This window comes from Mustela lutreola, chromosome 2 (genome assembly GCF_030435805.1).
Source record: "Mustela lutreola isolate mMusLut2 chromosome 2, mMusLut2.pri, whole genome shotgun sequence".
Lineage (NCBI taxonomy): Eukaryota > Metazoa > Chordata > Mammalia > Carnivora > Mustelidae > Mustela > Mustela lutreola.
This window is the reverse complement of record NC_081291.1, coordinates 92,310,764-92,334,168: the sequence shown is the minus strand read 5'-3', so window position 1 is coordinate 92,334,168 and position 23,405 is coordinate 92,310,764. Positions and strand designations below refer to the sequence as shown.

The following is a 23,405-nucleotide window of genomic DNA, read 5'->3' as shown; positions in this document are numbered from 1 at the left end:
CTGTGAGTCTCAACAAATAACATTCACTTGGCAACTTATACCTCTCTCCAGATATAGAATGTAGCCATCACACCAGAAGAATGTCCCCTAGTGTCCTTTCACAGAAAACTCCTGCCTTCTCCCTGCCTACAACCATTCTTTTGATTTTTTTCCTCACCATCATTAGCATTTTCATTAGTATTTTGTCTAAAATACTAATACTCTATGTTTAAAAGAGTATTTTCTTTATTTTACTTACTTTTTACTATTTTGTACTTTGTTTAAAATACTAATAATCTTCTGATAATTTTTTTCAAATGGCTCTTTGTTACTATCATGATCAGTTGAATTCATTGTCCCTTTATTAAGAGGGGAAGTTCAGTTGACATGTGTAAACCTCTCAAGAAGCAACTTGGGGGTACCTGGGTGGCTCAGTGGGTTAAGCCTCTGCCTTTGGCTCAGGTTATGATATCTGGGTCCTGGGATTGAGCCTCGTATCAGGATCTCTGCTCAGCGGGGAGCCTGCTTCCCCCTCTCTCTCTGCCTATCTCTCTGCTTGCTTGTGATCTCTCTCTGTCAAATAAATAAATAAAATCTTTAAAGCAAACAAACAAACTTGGAATCATTGTTTCACTTTACAAAAGCCTCATTTGTTAATTCCCAAATGATTTTTATTACTGAGCCATGCCTTCTGTATTCCAGTGTCGTATTTTAGGGAGTGGTATCCCAGGGTCACATTTCAGACAGTGGTATCCCAGAAAATGTGGCAATTCAGCTGACTGTATAGTCTTTGGGAAGTTTATATGATAATTAGGATATTGGATTTACCCTGGATGCAGCTGTTCTCTTGCTTTTCTGTAACACCTGCTGTCTTATTTGTGGAGTGCAGTAGGCCTTGGCTCAGAGGTGCTTGATTCCACAGTGGAGAGGAGAGGAACGGGACAGAATGTGTTACCTTCATCATATGCCTTCATGAACTGGATTAGGGGAAAAGCACGCCCTTATTATTGCCAGATCCAAGTGGGGAACAGCTGGTGGCTGGGAAAGAGCAGCAAAACTCCTTTTTCTTAGGAAAAGACTAAGAAAAATACTAAGAAAAAGTATTTTCTTAGGAACTATTGCTAGTACATTCTGACTATTGAGGTTTTTCCCCTATGTGTTATGCTGGTTGGCGACCCAGTTCCCAGTCTTGTCTTTTTCATGGAGTATGATTGTGATTTAGGCCACCCAGCTCTTGGCCCTGCCAGTCACTTCTTTCTTGAGTTAAACTGTTGATTTGTCCCTTGGGGACTAGTTTGTGAAAAATTGCTATTTTTCTAATCTCTTACATAAATTTTTTAAAAACTTTATAGTATTCTAAATCATATTTTCTTTATGTGTTTCTTGTGTTACTCTATTTTTGGCACATTTAGCTTCTCAATTTTAGGAGAGGTTGATGAATTTGGTACTTTTATGTAATGATAGAACATCTCAGTGGAGTTTTATCTCGGTAAAGAGTTGACACACTAGGAGAGGTGTGCAAGAAAGTTAAAGTGTTGCATATTTTAGAGTTGCTGGTGGTGTTGGATGTTGAAGTTTTTGAGTGGAGTGGCTACTCTGAAGAAAAGTTAGCGTAAGGGCCTGTATTAAGTTCTGAGGATGCCTGAGGACTTGATCTTTGCCAGTTGAATTTTGGGGATAGGAAGAGTGGTGGTCAGGAAAGGAGAAAGAAGAAGCAATTTAAGTTACATCTGCAACGGAAGAAAGAGTTTTAAGAAAGGAATTTAGAGGCAGCTCTCAAATGCAATGAAAAAGCCAACTAGCATGAAAACCTAGTAAGGTCATTGGTCATTCTCATACAGTGCCCTTTGGTGGAATGCAATCGATACAGCCATCATCCTTGGAGGGCTTTTTGATAATACATATTACAAGCACTTATGATGTCCATATCCTAAGGAAATGACTATGAATGAACTCAGAGATTTAGTTTTAAGGGCTGTTCAGATTGGCTTCCTTTATAATAGTAAAAAAATTAGAAACTAGAGGTTCAGCAGTAGCGGTAAAATTGGATAAGTAAGTGTTGGTGCAAATACTTGCAGATGTAACTTAAATTGGTGTTGTGGGAATAAGTTTTTTTGATATAAAATATTTTCTGATTTTCTCACATTGTGTGAGAAAGTAGGTTTGAAAAGTAGGTTTAAGAACTCACATAGGGTGTCTATTTTTGGAATGACAAAGTAAGGATAGAACATTAGTAGCTACTGTCAAAATCAACTTTTTCAGAACTCTAGAAATTAACTAAGTCCTTCATTAGTTTGAATAGTGTTATTCAAGAAAATCAGCTGACTTATAACAGTGGGCCATGCGTTCTCTAATTTTATCCCCGTTTAGCTAACAGTGTGGTAGCTTTGAAAACTAATAGTCCCCCAACCTTTTATCATGCTGTGCAGTAACTTTGAAACTCACAGTCCCACAGCTGTGGTAGCCCTGAAAACCAGCAGCTTAGTAGTAACTAGAGGGGTCATACATGCTAAAAAGCCCCATTTCTAGAGAATTGTCACTATTTGACCTTTTTGCCAGTTTGCTGAAAGTTCCGTTCTCAGTGTCTATCTTTATTTGATCTGACTCAACCTGTTCTTTGAGAAAAAGCTGCCCACAGGGCATTTGTTGAAATTATTAATGCTGCTTGTTTAACATTGCAGCAGCTTGTTTGCTGTTTAACAATGTAGCAGCATTATTGATTGTAGCTAACAAGAGGCTAACAAAAAAACTTAGGAGGAAGAACTAGGGAATGATAAGTCTTTAGGGGCCTTTGAAAAGTTCAGACATACTCATGGATATCTTTAAGGCCACATGCATGTATAGGGTTTTGTGCATGCTCAAGAAAGAACTGAGAAGACCCCGAGTTTTTGCCTCTGGCTGACCTTGAGACTGTGCAAAGAGAAAATGAAGGATAAGGCAGAGTTGTAAACTGTTTTGTTGAAGGTGTACCACAAACACGGTGAACCTCAACAAAGGCTAGAACACTTATCATTTCAAGGCAGGTAAGGAAAGGAAATGTCTGTCTAGTCATTAACCAACCACTAAGTTAACTGAACAAAGACTTTAGTGGCTATGCATGAGAAAGATTATGGACTTTAGATAATTAATCCTGGAAAAGTCACTAAATAAACAGCAAAAACCTTGGGATATTATTTCCAAAATTGACATATGAATTAGAATATCTAGTTTTGAACAAAAAATTGCAGGTCAGGAAAAGAAACAGGAAACTATGGTCTATACACAGGAAAAAAAAAACAGTGGAAACTATTCCTCAGTTATTTGATTTACTAGACAAAGACTTTAAGTTAGGTATTAAAAATATTATGAAAGAATTAAACAGGTCTAAAGAATTAAAAGTGAGTGAAGAAAATGTCTCACCAAATATACATATCAGTAAGGTTATAGAAATGATCAATAGAGACTCTGCAGTTGAAAATGAAATAACTGAAAAAATGAAGTAAGTGAACTAAATGAAAAATACACAAGAGAGGCCGTGCAGATTTCAGCTGGCAAGAGACAAAACCAGCTGAGGGTAGATCAGTTGACATTATCCAAGCAAAGGTGCAAAAACTAAAAAAGAATAAAGAAAAATGAACAGAGCTTCATAGGCATGCAGAACACTATCAAGTGTGCCAACACACACAAGTAGAAGTCCTAGAAGGCAAGAAAGAGAAAAAGGAGGAGAAAGAATATTTGAAGAAACAGTGGCTAAGAACTCCCCAGATTTGGAAAACATTAATCTGCACATTTAAGCAGCTCAGTGCACTCCAAGTAGGAGTGGCCATACTAGACACAAGATAAGCAAACCTTTGAAAGAATCTTGAAAGCAGTGAGAGAAAAGGGACGTATTGCATACAAGGGGTCCTCAATAAGATTAACAGCTTGACTTTCATCAGAAATGGTGTAGACTGGAAGTCAGTGGGATGACATATTCAAAGTGTTGAAAGAAAAAGACTGTCAACTGATAAGGCTATATCCATCATGTCCTTCAAAAACAAAGAAGAAATTAAGACATTCCAAAGTCATTAAAAACAGAATTTGGTGCCTGGGTGGCTCAGTGGGTTAAGCCTCTGCCTTCGGCTCAGGTCATGATCTCAGGGTCCTGGGATCAAGCCCCGTGTTGGGCTCTCTGTTCATCAGGGAGCCTGCTTCCTCCTCTCTCTCTCTGCCTACCTCTTTGCCTACTTGTGATCTCTCTCTGTCAAATAAATAAATAAAATATTAAAAAAAACAATTTATTGCTAGGAAATTTTCCCTAAATGAAATACTTAAAGGTATCTTTTGTGTTGAAAGAAAAGGACACAAGACAGTAACTTGAATTCACATGACTAAATAAAAAACATTGATAAAGGTAAATATATAAGTAAATATAAAAATATAAATCATTTTTATAACTCTTTTTACATATTGTCTTATTTAAAAGATAACCACATAAATAATTATAGAACCATGTTTATGGGCTCGTAATATATGAATCTAGAATTTGTGTGACAATAGTACAGAAAAAGGAGGAAGGAACAGAGAGAATTTGGAGCAAAGTTTTTGTGTATTAATCAAATTCGTATTAATCTGACATCTTTAGATATCAAATGTATTTCCCAGGGAAGCCACTGGAATAAACCTTTCAAAAACATGAAGTATAAGAAACAACAAAGGAATTAAAATGGTATACTAAAAAATACATTTTAACATAAAAGAAGGCAGTAATGGAGTAATACAACAACAATAACAACAAAACCTTTGTAAGACAGAGAAAACAAATAGCAAAATGTCAAACATAAATCCTACCTTTTTGATAATCATATAAATATATTCAAAAGACTGAGTTGGCAGAAAGTATGAAAAAAACATATGACTACGTGCTGTCTACAAGAACACTTTATGCAGTTTTAAAAATTTTAATTGCAGTATAGTTAACATATGGTATTATCTCAGTTTCAGGTGTACAATACAGTGATTCAGTAATTCTGTACATTACTCAGTGCTCACCATGATAAATGTACTTTTAATCCCCTTCACCTATTTAACCCATCCCCCCAACCCACCTCCCTCTGGTAATCATCAGTTCTCTGTAGTTAAGAGTCTGTTTTTTGGTGTGTCCCCTTTTTTTCTTTGGAAACAAACTGTACATATGAAGGATATCATAAGGTATTTGTCTTTCTTTGAGTGGTTTTTTTCACTTAGCATTTTACTCTTTAGATCCATCTATATTGTTGCAAATGGCAAGATTTCATTCTTTGAAATGAGTAGTATTCCATTGTGTATATATACCACATCTTTTATCCATTTATGGATCAGTGGACCTTGGGCTACTTCTACATTTTGGCTGTTGTAAATAATGTTGCAATAAACATAGGGGTGTATATATCTTTTTGAATTAGTGTTTTCATATTCTTTGGGTAAATGCCCAGTAGTGCAATTCTAGATCATAGGATACAGTAATTCAATTTTTAATTTTTGAGGACCCTCCATACTGTTTTTCACAGTGGCTACACTAGTTGGTATTTCCGCTGATAGTGTATGAGGGTTCCTTTTTCTCCACATCTTCACCAACACTTGTTTCTTGTGTTTTTAATTTTAGGCATTCTGACAGGTATGAGGAGATATCTCATAGTGGTTTTGATTTGCATTTCCCTGATGATGAGTTATGTTAATCTTTTTTTTTTTTAAAAGATTTTATTTATTTATTTGACAGAGATCACAAGCAGGCAGAGAGGCAGGCAGAGAGAGAGGAAAGCAGGCTCCCCGCTGAGCAGAGAGCCTGATGCAGGGCTCTATCCCAGGACCCTGGGATCATGACCTGAGCCGAAGGCAGAGGCTTTAACCCACTGAGGCACCCAGGCACCCCTTATGTTGATCTTTTCATGTGTCTATTGGCCATCTGTATTTCTTTGGTAAAATGTTTATTCATGTCTTCTACCCATTTTTTCATTGGATAATTTGTGTTTTTGGTGTTGAGTTGTATAAGTTCTTTATATATTTTGGATACTAACTATTTATCAGATATGTCCTTCACAAATATCTTCTCCCATTCAATAGATTGTCTTTTAGTTTTGTTGATTGTTTCTTTTGCTTTGCAGATGATTATATTTTGATGTAATCCCTCCCCACAGTTTATTTTTGCTGTTGTTTCCCTTGCCTCAGGAGACATAGCTTAGAAAAATATTGCTATGGCCCATGTACAAGGGATATACTTTAGATTCAAAGACACAAGTTGGTTAAAAGTAAAAGGATACACTATGTAAACAGTACCTAGAAGAGAACTGGAGCAGCTATATTAATATTGGACAAAATTAACTTTAAGACAAAAGTTTCTATTATAGATAAATAAGGACATTTTATAATGATAGAAGAGTCAGTGTATCAGGAAAACATAACAGTTGCAAACATTTGCACCAGATAACACATCCCTCAAATGAAGCAAAAACTAACAAAATTGGATAGATCAAGTAGGCATAAGATAACAAAGAGAATAGATTTGATCACACTACAGACTAACCAGATCTAGAGATTTTAATAGAACACTCCACCCAACAGTAGCAGAATATAAATTCTTTTCAAGTGCACATGGAAGACTATACTTTCAGGGATCATTTCTATAGTTCGTTACTAGAGAAGTTTCTCTGAATGTGTAGAGTACCCAAGTGCACATGGAACACTTTGCAGATTAAACCATATATGAGCCCATAAAATAAGCCTCAGGAAATTCAAAAGCTTTGTAACATATTAATATATATGTTCTCTAACCACAGTAGAATGAAACTAGATATCAATAACAGAAAGGTCTGAGAAATTGACAAATATATGGAAATGAAACAGCACATGGCTAAATAACCAATGGTTCAAAGGAAAGTTAGAAAATACTTAGAGATGAATGAAAATGAAAACACAACATGCCAAAACTTACGGACTGTAGCTTAAAGGAGTGTTTAGAGACAAGTGAGATTTCATCAAAGTTACAAACATTTGTGCTTCAGAGGACACTATCAAAAAAGTGCAAGGACAACCCCCAGAAAGAGAGAAGTACTTGTAAATATAAATATACACTCTCTCTCTCTCTCTCTCTCTATATATATATATATATATACACACACACACACTTTTTCAACTCAACAATAAAAGGACGACTAAAATATGGATGATGGATTCAAATAGATGTTTCTCCAAATAGGACCAATAAATATACAGAAAGCTGTTCCACATGATTAGTCACTAGGGAAATGCAAATCAAAACCACAGTGAGATACCACTTCACACCCACTAGAATGGCTGTAGTTAAAAAGACAGTAACAAGTGCTGGAAAGGATGTGGAGAAACTGGCACCTTTATATGTTGCTGGTAGGAATGTAAAGTGGTGCAGTAATGATGGAAAATAGTTGGCTGTTTCTCAAATGCTAAATACAGAGTTACCTAATAATGGCCGCTCAATTCTATTTGTAGGTATAAACCCAAGACAGTTGAAAACATTTGTTCACATGAAAAGCTATACACCCGTGTTCACAGCAGCAGCATTCATAATAGCCCCAAAGTAGAAACCACAATGTCTGTAAGCTATTGAATGGACAAACAAAATGTGGTGTATCCTCTATAGAGTGGAGTATTAAGCCACAAAAAAGATTGAAATACACATGCTACAGCATGGATAAACCTTGAAAACATGCTATGTGAAAGAAACCCAATTCAAAGGTCAGCTAGCATATTGTATGGTTTCATTTATATGAAATATCTGGAATAGGCAGATCCACAGAGAGAAAGTATATTAGTACAGATCTTCCTTGATTTATGATAGGGTTCTATATCATGATAAAACCATCATAAGTTAAAAATACTGTTAATTCAGGAGCGTCTGGGTGGCTCAGTGGGTTGAGGCCTCTGCCTTCGGCTTGGGTCATGGTCCCGGGTTCCTGGGATCGAACGCTGCTTTGGGCTCTCTGCTCAAGAGGGAGCCTGCTTCCCCCTCTCTCTCTCTTCCTGCCTCTCTGCCTACTTGTGATCTCTCCCTCTGTCAAATAGATAAAATCTTAAAAAAAAAAATACTGTTAAGTCAAAAATGCATTCAATTTACCTAACCTACCTAACATCATAGCTTAGCTTAGCATACCTTCAAATGCTTAGCCTACATTAGCCTACAGTTGGGTAGAATCATTTAACACAAAGCCTATTTTAGGGGCGCCTGGGTGGCTCAATTGTTAAGCATCTGCCTTTGGCTTAGGTCATGGAATCAAGCCCCGCATTGGGCTCCCTGCTCAGCAGGAAGGCTGCTTCTCCCTCTCCCATGCTTGTATTCCCTCTCTTGCTCTCTCTCTGTCAAATAAATAAATAGATTAAAAAAAAAAAAAGCCTGTTTTATAATAAAGCATTGAGTAGCTCATGTAATTTGTTGACTACCAAAAGAAAAACTGAGTCATTGTAGATTATCATAATGGTTTTAAGTGTGTTCGTTTTTTACCCTTGTGATCACGTGGCTGCCTGTGAGTTGTGGCTTACTGCCACTGGTCAGCATTACGAGTAGATCATATGGCATGTCACTAGCAAGGAAAAGATCAAATTTAAAGTTCGAAGGACGGTTTCAACTGAATGCCTGTTGCTTTCATACCATCATAAAGTTGAGAAGTTGTAAGTCAAGGACTATCTGTAGTTGCCAGGACCTGGGGGAATGAAGGATTGGGGAATGACTGCAGATGGGTACAGGGTTTCTATTCAGGGTGATGTAAAGGTTCTCGAATTACATAATGGTAATGGTTATAAAACTTAGTGACTGTGCTATCAATCTTTTTAAGAGAGTGAATTTCATGATAGGTAAATTATACCTAAATATTAAAAGAGAGGGAGAGAGAGCAAACAAATGCAAGAGACTGAACAATAATGGCACTCCTGTGTCTCCCAGTGCCTTGTCCCTGGATCTCTATACTCATCTCCCATACTGGTACCTTATTGGTATTGTGTTCCAACAAAGCTGTGATTAAGAAAAAGTGAACTAGAGAGTAAAGATAAATAAAAAATACAACATATCATTCCATATTTATTTACGAAGCAGATATGAATATATTACAATATGCATAGAAAACCCTTTGGAAGGTTATACAACAAAGTGTTAATAGTGTTTCTGGAGATAGAATTATAAATGTATTGGGCGCCTGGGTGGCTCAATGGGTTAAGCCGCTGCCTTCGGCTCAGGTCATGATCTCAGGGTCCTGAGATCAAGTCCCGCATCGGGCTCTCTGCTCAGCAGGGAGCCTGCTTCCCTCTCTCTCTCTCTCTCTGCCTGCCTCTCCATCTACTTGTGATTTCTCTCTGTCAAATAAATAAATAAAAATCTTAAAAAAAATAAAAATAAATGTTTTTACTTTTCCATATTCTTTTCTATAGTTTTAATAATTCTTTGTAGTATATTAGCTTGCATAATAAAATGAAACAAACAGAAAAGATGGAGATGAATAAATTTGGTGATTAGGGACTTGTGATCTTTCAGAAGTATGGCCCTAGAGAAGGATGAGTACGCACCTTATGAAGGAGGTACTGAAGGCATTGAAAGGGGGAATTGGTAATCATGGGAGGCACCCTGTGTAGTTCATATAGTCAAGCAGTTTGGCATTGAATTTGAGAAAGGGCAGTAGATAACTGAAGAGGTCAGCATGTGTGTGGGAGAGAGTGAATATTATAATAAATATTTTGCATTTTTGAGTGTTTTATTATTTATATATTATTTGAGCTTCACTGTGTTCCAAGTAGAGAAGTTAGGGCAGTCCTGTTTTGTAGATGAGTAAACTGATACATAGCAAGGTAAGTGGTTTGACCAAGGTCATATGAGTAGTCAGTACTGGAACTCAGGTCTTTCATTCCAAAGCCAGTGTTTTTCCTGCTGTGTCAGGCTGCATCTTGGGAATTACAGAATTACTGAATGGTGCAAGAATAGGGCTTATGGTATTGTAAGAGTGGAAGGGGAGCTGGATGAGGGCAACATGAATGGGAGCTTCAGTTGGAAAGGGGGATGACAGCTTTTCTCTGATAGGAGAGATGTGTATGGGGATGGCCATTTGAAAATAGAAGAAAAGTTGATTTTGTGCCAGCGCTTTTGGTCAGGATTCTAAGGTTTGTTAGGAGATTGAGGAGGTGAAACAGACCTCAAAGCACTAATTTTGTTGGTTAATAGCCATGTGAATATTTACTTAGTAATAGCAATAATAATGCTCTGTGGCCTTTGCAGAAATGCATTGTTTTCTTTTGTACAGATCTACTCTTACATACAGCCGAATTGGAGGACGTGTCAAGACGCTTACGTTCTGCCAGGGCTCCCACTACTTAGCCATTGCATCTGACAACGGTGCCGTCCAGCTTCTTGCGATTGAAGCATCTAAGCTGCCCAAGTCTCCTAAGATTCAGCCTCTGCAAAGCAGGTATCTTCTATCTTTTGTGTTTTTAAAACGGCATTTAGTGCACTAGGATAATTTAATCCTCTCTTGCCAGTGTAGTTTGGATCAACTAAGGGCCTATTAGATTGTATTCTTTTTTTAACACACGAAATAAATAAAACTGTGTTTTCAGCTGAAATCTGTCACATGCAGTTAGTTTCAGAAAGCTCTGTATATCTTCTTTCTGCTGTAAGGTCAGAAGGGCGGCTTTCAACTTACGGCTCATCCCAGTCTGGAATCTTGTTTGAATAACCTGATTATCAGATGCATCTTTTGTCTCAACTACGAAAAGCACAACTCTGGCTGGCTGATTTTTAGAATGTGAATGTTCATTAAAAAAAAACAAAAACAAAAACTCAAAACATCAGCATTTTGTCACTTGGCATTAAAATATCTGAAGTTGATGGGAACATGGAGTGCTGCTTTTAGTCAAATGATTTGCTTATCATTGTAAAACAAAATACTGGCTGGTTTTATATAAGAATTTCCCTCACTTCTTACAAATTGTGGTTGCCCCCGGATTAACACAGGGTAAGACATTTAAAGATAAAGTAGAACAATTTTCAACTGACCAGTATGTGCTACCCACCTAGGATTCCAAATATAAAGATATGTTATCCAAATTCCAAGATATGTTAGGCTCTTTAAGACACTACAGTCTAATGGAAGAAGCAGATTAGTTAACAGATGATTTCAGGTGCAGTGTGATAATGTGCCCATGTTACAGGGATGGGGAGCCAGCTTGCAGGGCATAGGGAAGAAGGCCTGGAGGAGGGGAGACCAGATGTAGGTTAGCCAAAGCAGGGTGGTCGAGAAGGGCATGCAGACAGAGGGGGATATCCCATAGAAATAAAACAGAATGAGCAAATTTTTATAGTTAAGTGGGTTCTAAGACATGGTGGTTGGGGTAGCTAAGGAAGGAAAGGTTGTATGTTGGATCATCTAGGGTTTTATTGTTTATATTATTTTATTTGTTTATAACTTTGTTTTGCCTTTACAATTAAAAATATGCATTATGTTTAAGACATTCACTGAACAGATTTAGGTAGCTTTTGTCTAGGACATATTATATATTGTTTTTAACTAAAAAATACCTGCTTTTTTTTTTTTTTTTTTAAATTGTTTCAGCAGAGGACTGTATCATAGTATAACTATGGCAGACTGTGTTGTGTGATGACTGTGCTGGCCAGATACACAAACAGATATGCACATTCCTCCCATAGGTACCTTGCAGCTGATGGCACTTTCCATTATGAATGTTACTGTCTTCACCCTAAGCAAACATTGACTACACAGATGGGGAGATTGTACCAGAATGTTTAGTAGATTTCACTCTACTGGCAGTGGTTGCTCCAAAGAAACCTTGCCATGAGTCTTTTTTTTTTTTTAAAGTTCGCTTCATTGAGTCATATCGGCTGTTGTCATGCCTCTTAATTATTAGAATTTATGGCATTTGGACTTTTCATCATTCCTCTGGGGGAAATACAGTCAGTATTATAATGTTTGTAAATATAGTTGCTTATATCTATAAGCCACCTGGGTGGCTTGGTCAGTTAAGTGGTTGCCTTCAGCTCAAGTCATGATCCCAGGTTAGGGTCCTGGGATTGAGCCCCACATCAGGCTCCCTGCTCAGCGAAGGGCCTGCTTCTCCCTCTTCCTCTGCTTCTCCCTCTTCCTCTGCTGCTTCCTGTGCTGTCCTGCTTTCTCTCTGTCAAATATATAAATAAAATCTTTTTTTTTTTTAATATAGTTGTTTATCTAAGATGTAGAGGTCAGCAAGCTATAGCCTATAGTATGACCCATAAGCTAAGAATGATTTTTGGATTTTTAAAAGATTGTAAAAAAATGAATATGCAACAGAAATATATGACTTGCAAAGCCTAAAATATTTACTGCCTGGCTGTTATTTGCTGACTCTTGATCTAAGAGATAAAACTTTTGCAGTGTATGCTGCAAAAGCATGATATGTACTGATCAGGGAGGCTGGCCAATATGTTAATGAATTCTTTTTGGTTTAAGAATGCCTCAGCTTGAAAAAAATAGGCATATCCATAAGTGGAATAGTACATAAAAAGAAAAAAAAGGAACCAGTGTTATTTTATTATTTTTATTATCAGTTATGAAAGGAATAAACAGTTGATTAATGCAACAAGCAATGAATCCTACATTCTTTTTGCTAACGAAAGAAGTTAGACCCAAAAGGCTACTTATTGTGTATTTCCAACTGTGTGACATTCTGGAAAGCATAAAATTATAGGGAGGAATTGAGACCATTGGTAGTCACAGGTTGACAACAAAGGGGCTGCACAAGATAATTTTGGGGTATGCACTTGTTCTGTGTGGTTCTGTGGTAGAAGATTCATGGCTGTGTTTCTGTCATAATGCATAGGACTGTATACCACAGAGAGTAAATTTTACTCTAAGTAAAAAAAAAATTAACCCAGTTATAGGATGAAAGGTAGAATGCAGTCTATGACAAATCAGTCTACTTACTCTACAGATGAAGCATATAGGCACATTGAAGAGTGTGGGCAATAAAAGGAGCCATCCTAATACCTGTGGAAAACAGTGGTTTAAGTGGACACTGCAAGGTGAATAACAGAAGGAACTGAAGTCACTGTTCTAGTTGGTTATTTGTCACAGGAATATGGTTTATCAATTCCGAAACTACTTTAATTGTATGCTAAGGTTGAACAATAGGTAAGTATGTAGGTAGTGAGAGCCAGGTTTCTCACTGCTGAGGAAAGAAGTTACAAATATGAAAAGGGGATTGCTGAAATGAACCCTCATGCTAGATAGATATGAATATGGACTCCGTATCAATAGGGACTCATGATATACGTATATGCATATGTGTGTGTATATATGTGTGTGTGTGCTTGCTTACATATGCACACATACACATAAAAGGATACAGAAGTACAGATAATGTGTGTAGCTATGAGGTGTCATATACATATTTTCTAGCTCTGGCCATTGAGATGGACTAGAGCAGGGATACCCCCATAGCAGTGAACACTTAGCACACAGACCTTGGCTTTTAAACACCATTCTCCTGGGCATCTGGGTGGCTCAGCCAGTTGGGCATCTGACTCTTGATTTTGGCGCAGGTCATAATCCTCAGGGTTGTGGGATTGAGCCCTATGTCAGGCTCTATGCTCAGCAGTCTGCTCAATATTCTCTTTCTCTCCCCCCCCCCCTCTCAAATAAATAAATAAATCTTTAAGTACCATTCTCCCATAAAAGGAACTGGTTGATTCCAGGTCTGAGCAGTGAAAATACAAGATGAGTCTTGAGTTATCTTGTGATGCCAGAAAGTTAGGAAGTGGTTCACAAAACCACATTGAAAGGGCATCAGAGCCAACCTGAGGGAGCTTCCTGTGGCCAAAATTGGAACAACTTGAGCAACAAAACAATAATCCTAGTATTGGGTTATAACTCAGAGAATAAAATAAATATCCACGAGTCCATAGTGATATAAATAAGTAAATGAATAAATAAATTAATGGGGGAAGAAGTGACCAGTCTTCTTTACAGAAGACTTCTAATCAGTAAGGATAGAAGGAATAAGGGAAATAGTCACCATTAGAATACCACAGGTACGATCTATCAAAGGATTCTAAAATTTGTAGACAGAACTTCTCGCAGAAACAGGATTTTTACGTGGTCTCAAAAGTATTTGCCCTAAAGATTGAGTAGTTATAAAGGAAAAAATAATTTTACAGTGGAGAATCTTGGTAGATGCCACCTTAGCCAAATGATTAAGGTTAATATCATCACTAATATGTTTGAATTAGCATCAGGTACTTCCTCATAAATGCCCTGAGAAATTATTTCGTGGTCTTTCAATAAGGCATATACTGGGTGAGAACACATGAGGCAAACCCAAATGGAGAGATATTAGAGATATTTTATAAAATAACCAGTAATCTTGAAAAATGTCACAATCATGAAAAGCAATCAAAGACTAGGGTCAGATAAATACATGACAACTCAATGTGCCATGTGGTATCTTGTTTTGGATCCTGGAACAGTGAAAGGACATGAGTAGAAAGCTAATAAAAATCTGATTATGTTCTGTATTTTATAAGCATTGTTACTAAGATTAATTTCTTCGTGTTGATAAATTTTTTGTGATTATGTAGGTTTTTAACATGAGGGGAAGCTGGGTGAAGGATCTATAAGAATTCTGTGTACTATTTGTGCAACTCTTCTGTAAGTCTGAAGTTATTATAAAAAATGCCTCAGGTATCATTGGCTTGATGCGTCACAGTTGCTCTTTCTTGACTATGGTTAGAATATAAATTTATCTTAAATAGAAGCTGGTCTATGTTTTCAGTGACTAGAAAATCTTTATCTTTTGCTTTGTGTATTTCTTTAGAATTCTAGACCAGAAGGATGATGGCTGTGTCGTGGATATGCATCACTTCAACTCTGGGGCACAGTCTGTTCTCGCCTATGCCACTGTGAATGGCTCTCTAGTTGGTTGGGACCTCAGGTCTTCAAGCAATGCATGGACACTAAAGCATGATCTGAAGTCAGGCCTCATCACTTCCTTCGCTGTGGACATCCACCAGTGCTGGCTTTGCATTGGTGAGCTGATTTGAAAGTCATTGATTAGGCTGTGAATGCCACTAATATATGGAATTGCCTTCTTGTGAAAGTTTTTTCCTTTTTCATCATTGGTAACCCCCCGCCCCTTTCTGGGGTTGGGGGGGTGGAAGCGAAGGGAAAGACAGGGGAATCCCAAGCAGGTTCCAAACTCAGCTCAGAGCCTGACATGGGCTCAGTCTCACAACCCTGAGATCATGACCTGAGCCAAAACCAAGGCACCTCCTCATCTCCTTATATTTTTGATTATTACATTATAATCACTTGCAATTTAATTTTTTTATTAAAAAAATTTGAAAGGTTTCAGTATCCCAATGGCTAAAAGTTTCCTTTTTCTCTTTATTCTTAAATGAGCCTTTTTGTAATCATTATAGTGATCAGATTTGGTGGCATTCTGTTATCCTGCCAGAGAAGCAGCAGGCTTTTTTGATGAGAGCATTTGAATTTGTGCAGACTTGGTTTTCAAATTCCAGTAACCTCAGGCAAGCTGCATAGCTTCTCTGAGTCTTAGGACCCTCATCTTCAAATGGGGCTAATCCTTTCAAGGGCTGCTTTGAGGATTTAATGAATTAAAAGCATCTATCACAGGGCCTCATACTGGAGAAGAGCTAAATGGCAGTTTCTTGCCCCATTATTCCTCCTTACCTCCCTTTCTCAAAGGCTGAAGGTGTACCATGTTATCTTGCTGGCTGCTTTCCTATTTTAGTTTCACATTTTGCCCCCATAAGGCTTTGAACCTGCCCCTTGAGAATGTATCACATCTCACTTTTTCCCATTTGCCATACTTTCTGAAGAATTATAATCTGTTGTGCTTGAATTTTGGTTTCCAGATCCCCTAACTTATATTTATGACATTGAGTATCTGCCTTTTCCTTTATGTCTTTTTATATAGTTTATATGGAATACATTGTGTTTGCCTTTTGTGGGAATAAACTGTACGGGTTCAGAAAGATGTGATGCCAGGCCTATGCGTAGATATGAAACTCTGTGAGTAGCTTAGTAAATGGCAGTGATGGCTGTCAGATGGCTCTCATTAGCTTTGGGGGCAGCCAAACTACCTTGGCTGTTTGAGCCATTGTCCTGCAGTGAGGCAAGGTTTCAGAGGGACCCTGTTGCCCTTTTGCCTTTTCACACTCCCAGTATCTCCATTGGAATTGGAGACCAGTCCAAGAATATGCTCTGTGCCTCTGTCAGGACCAGCTGTTCAGTGTTGGGGTTGGCAGTGTTCTTTGGAGATGGGGGGTTTCTCTGTGGAGTTTGTTGTGGGCAGATGTACAGGTACTCACTCCAGTTTCTGCTGTGATTGGATATCGATACCGGTTTCCAGAATGTTTTGGAGAAAAGGGCACATGGAAATGATTGAAGTTTGATGATAGCTATAAAACTCCTGCCACTGTGGGTTGGTTAAGTGATCACTGAATGCCACTAGAACATGGGTTTTGGTGATTTAAGGCATTCTGAACATTTTGGCTTATCAAATGCAGTTTATTTCTTCTCTTGACCTTTTGTTTTTTATGTGTGCCTTTGGCAGTTAATACCAGTGTAATTAATGAATTATTCTTTTTCAACTTCATTTATTTCACAATTATGTAGTAGCATTTTGATGTTCATTTTATATCTTTATTTAACAACTAGAAGTGCTTTGTGACTCCAGGGAGATAGCTTCATGAGAACAAAGAATGAATAAAATACATTCACACAAAGCTAGTGGTGTTGTTTATTTGTATAAATGCAGCTTGGTGTACTTTAATCATTATATGGTAATCTTTTTGACTTTTCCTTTAAGGTACAAGCAGTGGTACTATGGCTTGTTGGGACATGAGGTTCCAGTTGCCAATTTCCAGTCACTGTCATCCTTCCAGGGCTCGAATCAGACGCCTCTCCATGCATCCTCTGTACCAGTCCTGGGTGATTGCAGGTAAAATGGAGGGCAGGCTTTCAGGTGTTGGGGGATGTTTTTGGAAGTGCATAATATGCTGCTGCCAAGACTCAAATTCTTAGAGTTTTTATTTCATGTGTGAACCAAATCTTGATTTTGTTCTGTTTCTGATGATGGAAGTTCCTACCACTGCTATCTCGCTGTCATTTCATATTTATTATCCTTAAAAATGATCTCATTAATTGTACCATTACCTTCCATTTGTTTCCTTTCTCCCATATTTTTGTTGAAGCTGCCACCACCATCTTAGAAATGTGAGTTAGAAACCTTGACTCATCCTTGTCAGATGCCATTTCTTGTTGATGTGTTTCTGTTGTGTTTTTTGCAAGCTTTGCTTCCCATCCTTCCCCTCACTGGGCATTTGGATTTTCTTGTATGGATTCTCGGCAGGTTTTTGAAACTTACTTTCCTTATCTGTAAAATGTGGTTAAAAATACTTTCTTAGCAGAGTTTTAAGAATTTGAGATAAAACACTAGAGCACACAGCCTGGCATACGTGCAGTGCTTGGTAAAAAGTAGCTCTTGCTGTTCTTATGTCTTCTCATTGGTTGTCTTGCATCTAGCCTCTTTGGTCCCTTCTCATATGCTGCTTCTGTCAAAGACTTTGTGTTGCCAAATTTGATGGCCATTGATCTGCTCACCTCTTACTTGACTCATCCTTTGGTCAGTTACAGTATCCTCTTTCTGAACTACTTTCCTTACATGACTTCAAGGACATCACTTTCTTGGTTCTCGTGTTCATTGATTTGCAGCTGATTCCCCATCTTCTTTTAAAATTGACCTGCTCCACTGCCTCAGGGCTCAGTCTTTGGTCCTAACTCCTTCTCCTTCTACACCGGCTTTGCTGTATGACATTGTGTAGTTCCATGCTTTAAATACCACATTTATTCACAGTTTTATAGCTACTTAAAATCCCCCCTAAGATATCTAATAGACACCTTAAATTTGACATGTCTAAACCAAATACCTGGTTTCCTTACCCTGAGACAGTATTGTTCTTCCCACCATATTGTCCAAGTAAATGACAGCTCTTTTACTCGAGGTGCTCAGGAAGCCTGGTGTTGTCCTTGATTCTTCTCTCTCATCTTCCTTCTAGTCCTTTAGCCAATCTTGTATGGTCCTTAAATACATTCAGAATCTGACCAATTTTTACTATTTCCTTCACTGTCTCCCTTCTCCAAACCACCGTAATCTCTTGTCCCTATTAATACAATATGCTTGTAACTCCCTGCTTTAATCCTTACTTCTTAAGACTGTTCGTTCTGCTGTTCAGTACCTTCCCATTCCAGGTTACAGCCAGACTCCTTACTTTGGCCCAGATGCCTTTTGGGGATATGCCCCTGCTACCTCTCTGACCTTTTGTTTATCAGTCAGGGTTCCAATAGGAAACGGATGGCATACCCAAGGTAGGATAATTTGAGGATTTATTTTCAAAGGAACTATTCAGGGAAGTATGGTTAGAGGGATCATAAAAGCAAAATGAAATGGGGCTGGTATCAGAAGACGGTGGGGACGGGATGGTTACTGGAGTTTGCAGAGAAGTTGAGTAGAGAGGGCCACCTTGAGAGGAGCAGTGAGTTTGACATGAGGGACACAGCCCCCCTGAGATGAGACATTCGTCTATCCCTTTGGTCTCCTACTATGGCTTCCACAGGCCTATATTAGTTCCCTATGACCATTTATTCTTAGGTATAATAAATTACCACAAAGTTGGTAGCTTAAAACAACACACATTTATTCATTAACAGTTCTGGAGACCAGAAATTTGAAATGAGTTTTTCTGAGCCAAGTTCAGGGTGGCAGCAGGGCCATATTACCCCTGTGGGGTCTAGGGGTGAATCCATTCCCTTGCCTTTTCATGCTTCTGCAGCTGTATGCCTTGGCTCGTGGGCCCCTTCATCCATCTTCAGAGCCACCACCGTAGCATCTTGCTCCATTGTCCTTTTGTTTTCTGCTGTCAAGTCAGCCTCCCTCTTCTAAGGACACTGTGATTGCATTTAGGGCTTACTTGGACAACCCAGGAGAATCCCATCTTGAGGCCCTTAATTTAATCATATCTACAAAGTCACTATACAACACAAGTTGACATGTATAGTCTCTGGAGATTAGGACCTACATATTCAGGGGGCTTTAAGTTTACCACCAGCCAAACCCACGTAGAAGCCAGAGGGCACACACAGGGTCTGTTGATGTGGCCTCTATGGATTAGCCTTAGAGTGGCAAATGGAATGTGGCCAGGCCTCCTGTGCCTTTTCCTGCCTCTCCCCCATGCTCAGGTCACCACAGCCACAGGGGCTTTCTGGCTTTCTCCTGGAACTAAGCGCACTCCTGATTCAGGGCCTTTGCATTTTTTTGGTTTATTATTCCCATTAGAATGTAAGTTCCATAAAATAGGGAATTTTTTTTTTTTTTTTTTTTTTTTTTTGTCTTCTCTTCCTTAGCATCTAGGACAGGGATAAGTTCATAGTACACATTGTTGGTTCAGTAGATATCAATGAAGAAATGAAGTATTGTCACCACCACCACCGCCCCAAACTCAAAAACAACTGAGGGATAATGTCTTTCTCAGGTCTCCACTTTCCTTTTTTGATCCTGCCTTCATCTCCCGTCCCTCCTATCACAGATGTACTTCAGTCCCACCAATCACTCATTTTCCCAAAGAACACAAAACACTGTTTGTGCCTGAAATGATTTGCCTGTATGCCACCTGTATCTGTCCAGCTCTACTTGTTCTTTTAGTCCCAATGAAAATGTCTCCATGAGGTGACCTCAGTTCTTGCCAACGGATTGGATCTCTTCCTTGAGTTCAGGTGGAATTCTTCAGTTCTTTTTGCTCTCATTGTCTTAATCATTTAAATATTTTTTTCTCTACTTCTAGACTGTAGGTTTCTTGAGGGCAGAATCTGTTTAGGCTTTACCTTTCTACTCCACAGTTCTCTTCACTGTGTTGTACACCAGTAAATATTTACTGGCAGTTTATTAAAACAGTCTGGTGACAGAGTCACAGTATTCTTTAAAAGTAGAGTGAGGATTTTTTGCAGGATCAGAAAAATGGAAAGAATAACAGGCTGACTTGGATTATCTACCAAGATGTGGAAGCTCTGAGAATAGTGCTCTGGTCTGAGTAATGGTTCTGGCCCGTGTTTTCCTTAGCTGTGCAGGGCAACAATGAAGTATCCATGTGGGACATGGAGACTGGCGACAGAAGATTCACTCTCTGGGCTAGCAGTGCACCACCACTCTCTGAGTTACAGGTTTGCCTCCAGTTTTATTTTAAAGACAAGTCGAGTTTCCCATACCCCAAGCACTCAAACCTGGTATCTGTTGGGCTTTGTGGTTGTTTTAAATTAGTCTTAGGTGGCTTTCCCATTCCTCAGCTTACTAACATCTGGGAGGTTTGGTTGCTAGCTCCATAAGGCTTGTGAGATCTCTGTGGAGCCCCAGTAAAAATTTGGGGTAATTGGAATGTGACCCTCTTACCTACACTTTTTTCAGGTTGCCACCTCAAGTACTTCACTGGGGCAAAAGGTAGAAAAGAGGTTTTGTTCTCCTTTAGTTGGAGTCCTCCCAAATAAAAAATGTTAAGAGGCTGAAGAGATTTTGCCTCTTTATTCAGAATGATACAAAGCAAATGCAATTTAAGATCCCAAAGAAAGACCTATAGAAGATAGACATAAATGGTCTCTGATTTCTTCAGTTAATCAGAAGCCTGGAAAGCTACTGTCAGTTGACTTATTTCTAGAAATGCCAACACTGGTATCTTTAATTTGCTTCCTATTTCTTTCTTTTTAAAGCCCTCTCCTCACAGTGTCCACGGTATCTATTGTAGTCCTGCAGATGGAAATCCCATCCTTCTAACAGCTGGCTCAGACATGAAAATAAGGTACAATATCTGATAAAGGATACTTACTATGTAACACTTGAGAGAGATAATAAGGATAATATGTGGATGGATACTCTGGTTAATGTTAGGGTGTTATCAATGTTGGTAATGTTTATCCTTCACATCTTGCAGGAATAGCTATTAATACTTCATTTATCCCTAATTTTATGCTATTCTAGGAAAAATCTCTTTTCCTAATGAAAAAAAAAACAAGTTATGTGTTGATGAATATAAGTTAATGATCATTAATTCCTCCTCATCTCTAGATATGATCAACATTCGTTTTGTCTCTCTAGGTTTTGGGACCTGGCTTACCCAGAGAGGTCCTATGTTGTTGCAGGAAGTACTAGTTCTTCGTCTGTGTCCTACTATAGGAAAATAATTGAAGGCACTGAAGTTGTCCAGGTACAAGCAGTCTTGTTTTCTTTCAGCTTCTGTAGGCACAAAAATGACTTTGGCCAAGAGTGGCAGTATTTAAGAGAGATGTTTCTTTTCTTTCTTTTTTTTTTCTGTGTTTTTTTTTTTTTTTGAAATTCACTTTTATGAAGGTATAATAAACATATTAAAGGCACACACATAAGTACACAGTTCGAAGTAAGCACTTTATACACTTGCTCAATCTTTACAAGAAAGTACCTTTATTACTTTCATTCTACAAATAAAGTTAAGCACCATGAAGTAACTTGTCTAAGATCATCCAGGTATTAGGCAGAAGAGCTGGGGTTCAGACCTGGCTATTGGAACTCCAAAGCTTATGTTCTTGAGTTGGGCAAAAACTTCATGTGAGATAATGAATCTGCAAGCGCCTGGGTCCTAGAAGGTGCTCAGTAAATGAATGAAAGCTTCCTTGATGACAGATAAGTATTTGCGTCCATATCCTGGTCATTTATACCCCTTTATTATAGGCTTTCTCTTTTTTCTTCTGATGGTGGCAGAAGGTAATACAGAAAATTTATAAACAAGCCAATAATTTGTACATATTTGTAAGTGGCCTACTTGTGGAAAACAGTATCATTTTGGACTCTTTTACTCAGTGTATTTGTGAAAGGATGACTACCTCACAGAAAGTTTTAGCTTTAACAACAACAACCTGTCCCAGAAGCAACAATATTGATAAGAGGTACAATGTGGTACAGGCTTTTAACTTCTGGCATTCTCCCTGACTTCTAACCATTAAACAGGAGATTCAGAATAAGCAGAAGGTGGGACCAAGTGATGACACCCCTCGGAGGGGCCCAGAATCTCTGCCTGTGGGACACCACGACATCATCACAGATGTGGCCACCTTTCAGACAACGCAGGGCTTCATTGTTACTGCATCTAGAGATGGGATTGTTAAGGTGTGGAAATGAAAAACTAGTGGTTTGTAAAATTTGTAATAAAGTTATATGTATACTGTAACTTGAGAGGAAAGGTATTTTTAGAGGACAGAAGTGAGATTCCTTTTCAAAATCGTGTCTGTATATTTACTATTTCATTATTAAACAGATCCCATCCAAGGTGGTTAAGGAATTTGCACTGGACTAATATGCTCATGCATATCTCTGCAGGAATCAGCCAGACAACAGTATCTGGGACTTTTTATTGTATAGGTCACAGAGGTGAAGAATTTAAAATGCTAAGACTTACATGACCTAAGTTTACTTTGTATTGAAAAAAGTGGTTGTAAGCTATTAACAATGTAAACACATTTTTGCTATTAAAAGTGCTATTCAAACCAGCTAATAAACTGTATTCAAGCATCTTAAGTTTTTTGTTTTTGTTTTTTTGCTGTTTTAAACAGTAAACCTGAGCAGAATAGTAAACTTTTCAGCAATATTTGTTCTGAAGAAATGGACTCAGTGTCACAAAGAATCTGTGTCAGAAGTAAGTCTTATGCCCACATTTCTGGACTTTCAATATTGTTCTTTCTGCTTTATATCTTTCTTCCTGATTTACAGTCTGCCTGACTAATGCTAGGACTGATCTGTGTATCGACCCTTGAAAAATGTCTCTCCTTGGCCATTCCACTTGCTTTTATCCAGTGTCAGTTAACTAAGCTGTTAAAAACATGCCAAACCTCTATACTTTTAAATTAAGACAAATTGGCCTTCCCCACAAAAATAAACCCTTCAGGCTTATCAATTATTATTTGTACATGAATCTAATTGTCTCTTCACATTTAATTGCCATCCATTTGCTGAAGGGTTTATGGTATTAAAATACTTCATTTTTAAATTAGTTACTTGAGTCTGTAAACCAAAGAGTTAAGTAGATAATCTGACTCTGGGGAAAACAGTACTTAAATATTCAAATTTAATTTTCTGTAATTATATGATTCCATTATGGTACATGACAGTTTGCAGTGCACAGGTCTGTCTTTACAGTTCAGTGTGCTTAGTTTTTGTTTACCTGTCTAAGCTCATCAGAAAACTGTCATTCTCAAAGGCCTGAGTTTGGAGTCTGGACCTTGACAAGGCTAGATAGCTAGTGGAACTGAAGGATTTGCAAATTTGACATTGTCCTGTTACATTGCTTCTGCTTTCCTTTGTGTCTGTTAAGACCATATATCCAGATTTCT

The 23,405-nt window shown here is 38.1% G+C and overlaps 1 protein-coding gene and 1 pseudogene across 2 annotated transcripts in view; both read left to right on the top strand.

Moving 5' to 3' along the window:
* The window catches only part of PIK3R4 (phosphoinositide-3-kinase regulatory subunit 4), a 77,177-nt gene extending 54,584 nt beyond the window's left edge, over positions 1-22,593 (top strand). For both annotated transcript variants that reach the window (XM_059162582.1, XM_059162581.1), the window contains exons 14-20: positions 10,233-10,397; positions 14,794-15,005; positions 16,810-16,941; positions 20,116-20,216; positions 20,757-20,845; positions 21,142-21,250; positions 22,027-22,593. In XM_059162582.1, the coding sequence (XP_059018565.1) occupies positions 10,233-10,397; positions 14,794-15,005; positions 16,810-16,941; positions 20,116-20,216; positions 20,757-20,845; positions 21,142-21,250; positions 22,027-22,197 (979 nt within the window). In that variant the 3' untranslated portion in view covers positions 22,198-22,593. The remainder of the gene's footprint in view (positions 1-10,232; positions 10,398-14,793; positions 15,006-16,809; positions 16,942-20,115; positions 20,217-20,756; positions 20,846-21,141; positions 21,251-22,026) is intronic.
* On the top strand, positions 6,572-6,665 carry LOC131826079 (small nucleolar RNA U3; annotated as a pseudogene).
* Positions 22,594-23,405: the final 812 nt, after the last annotated feature.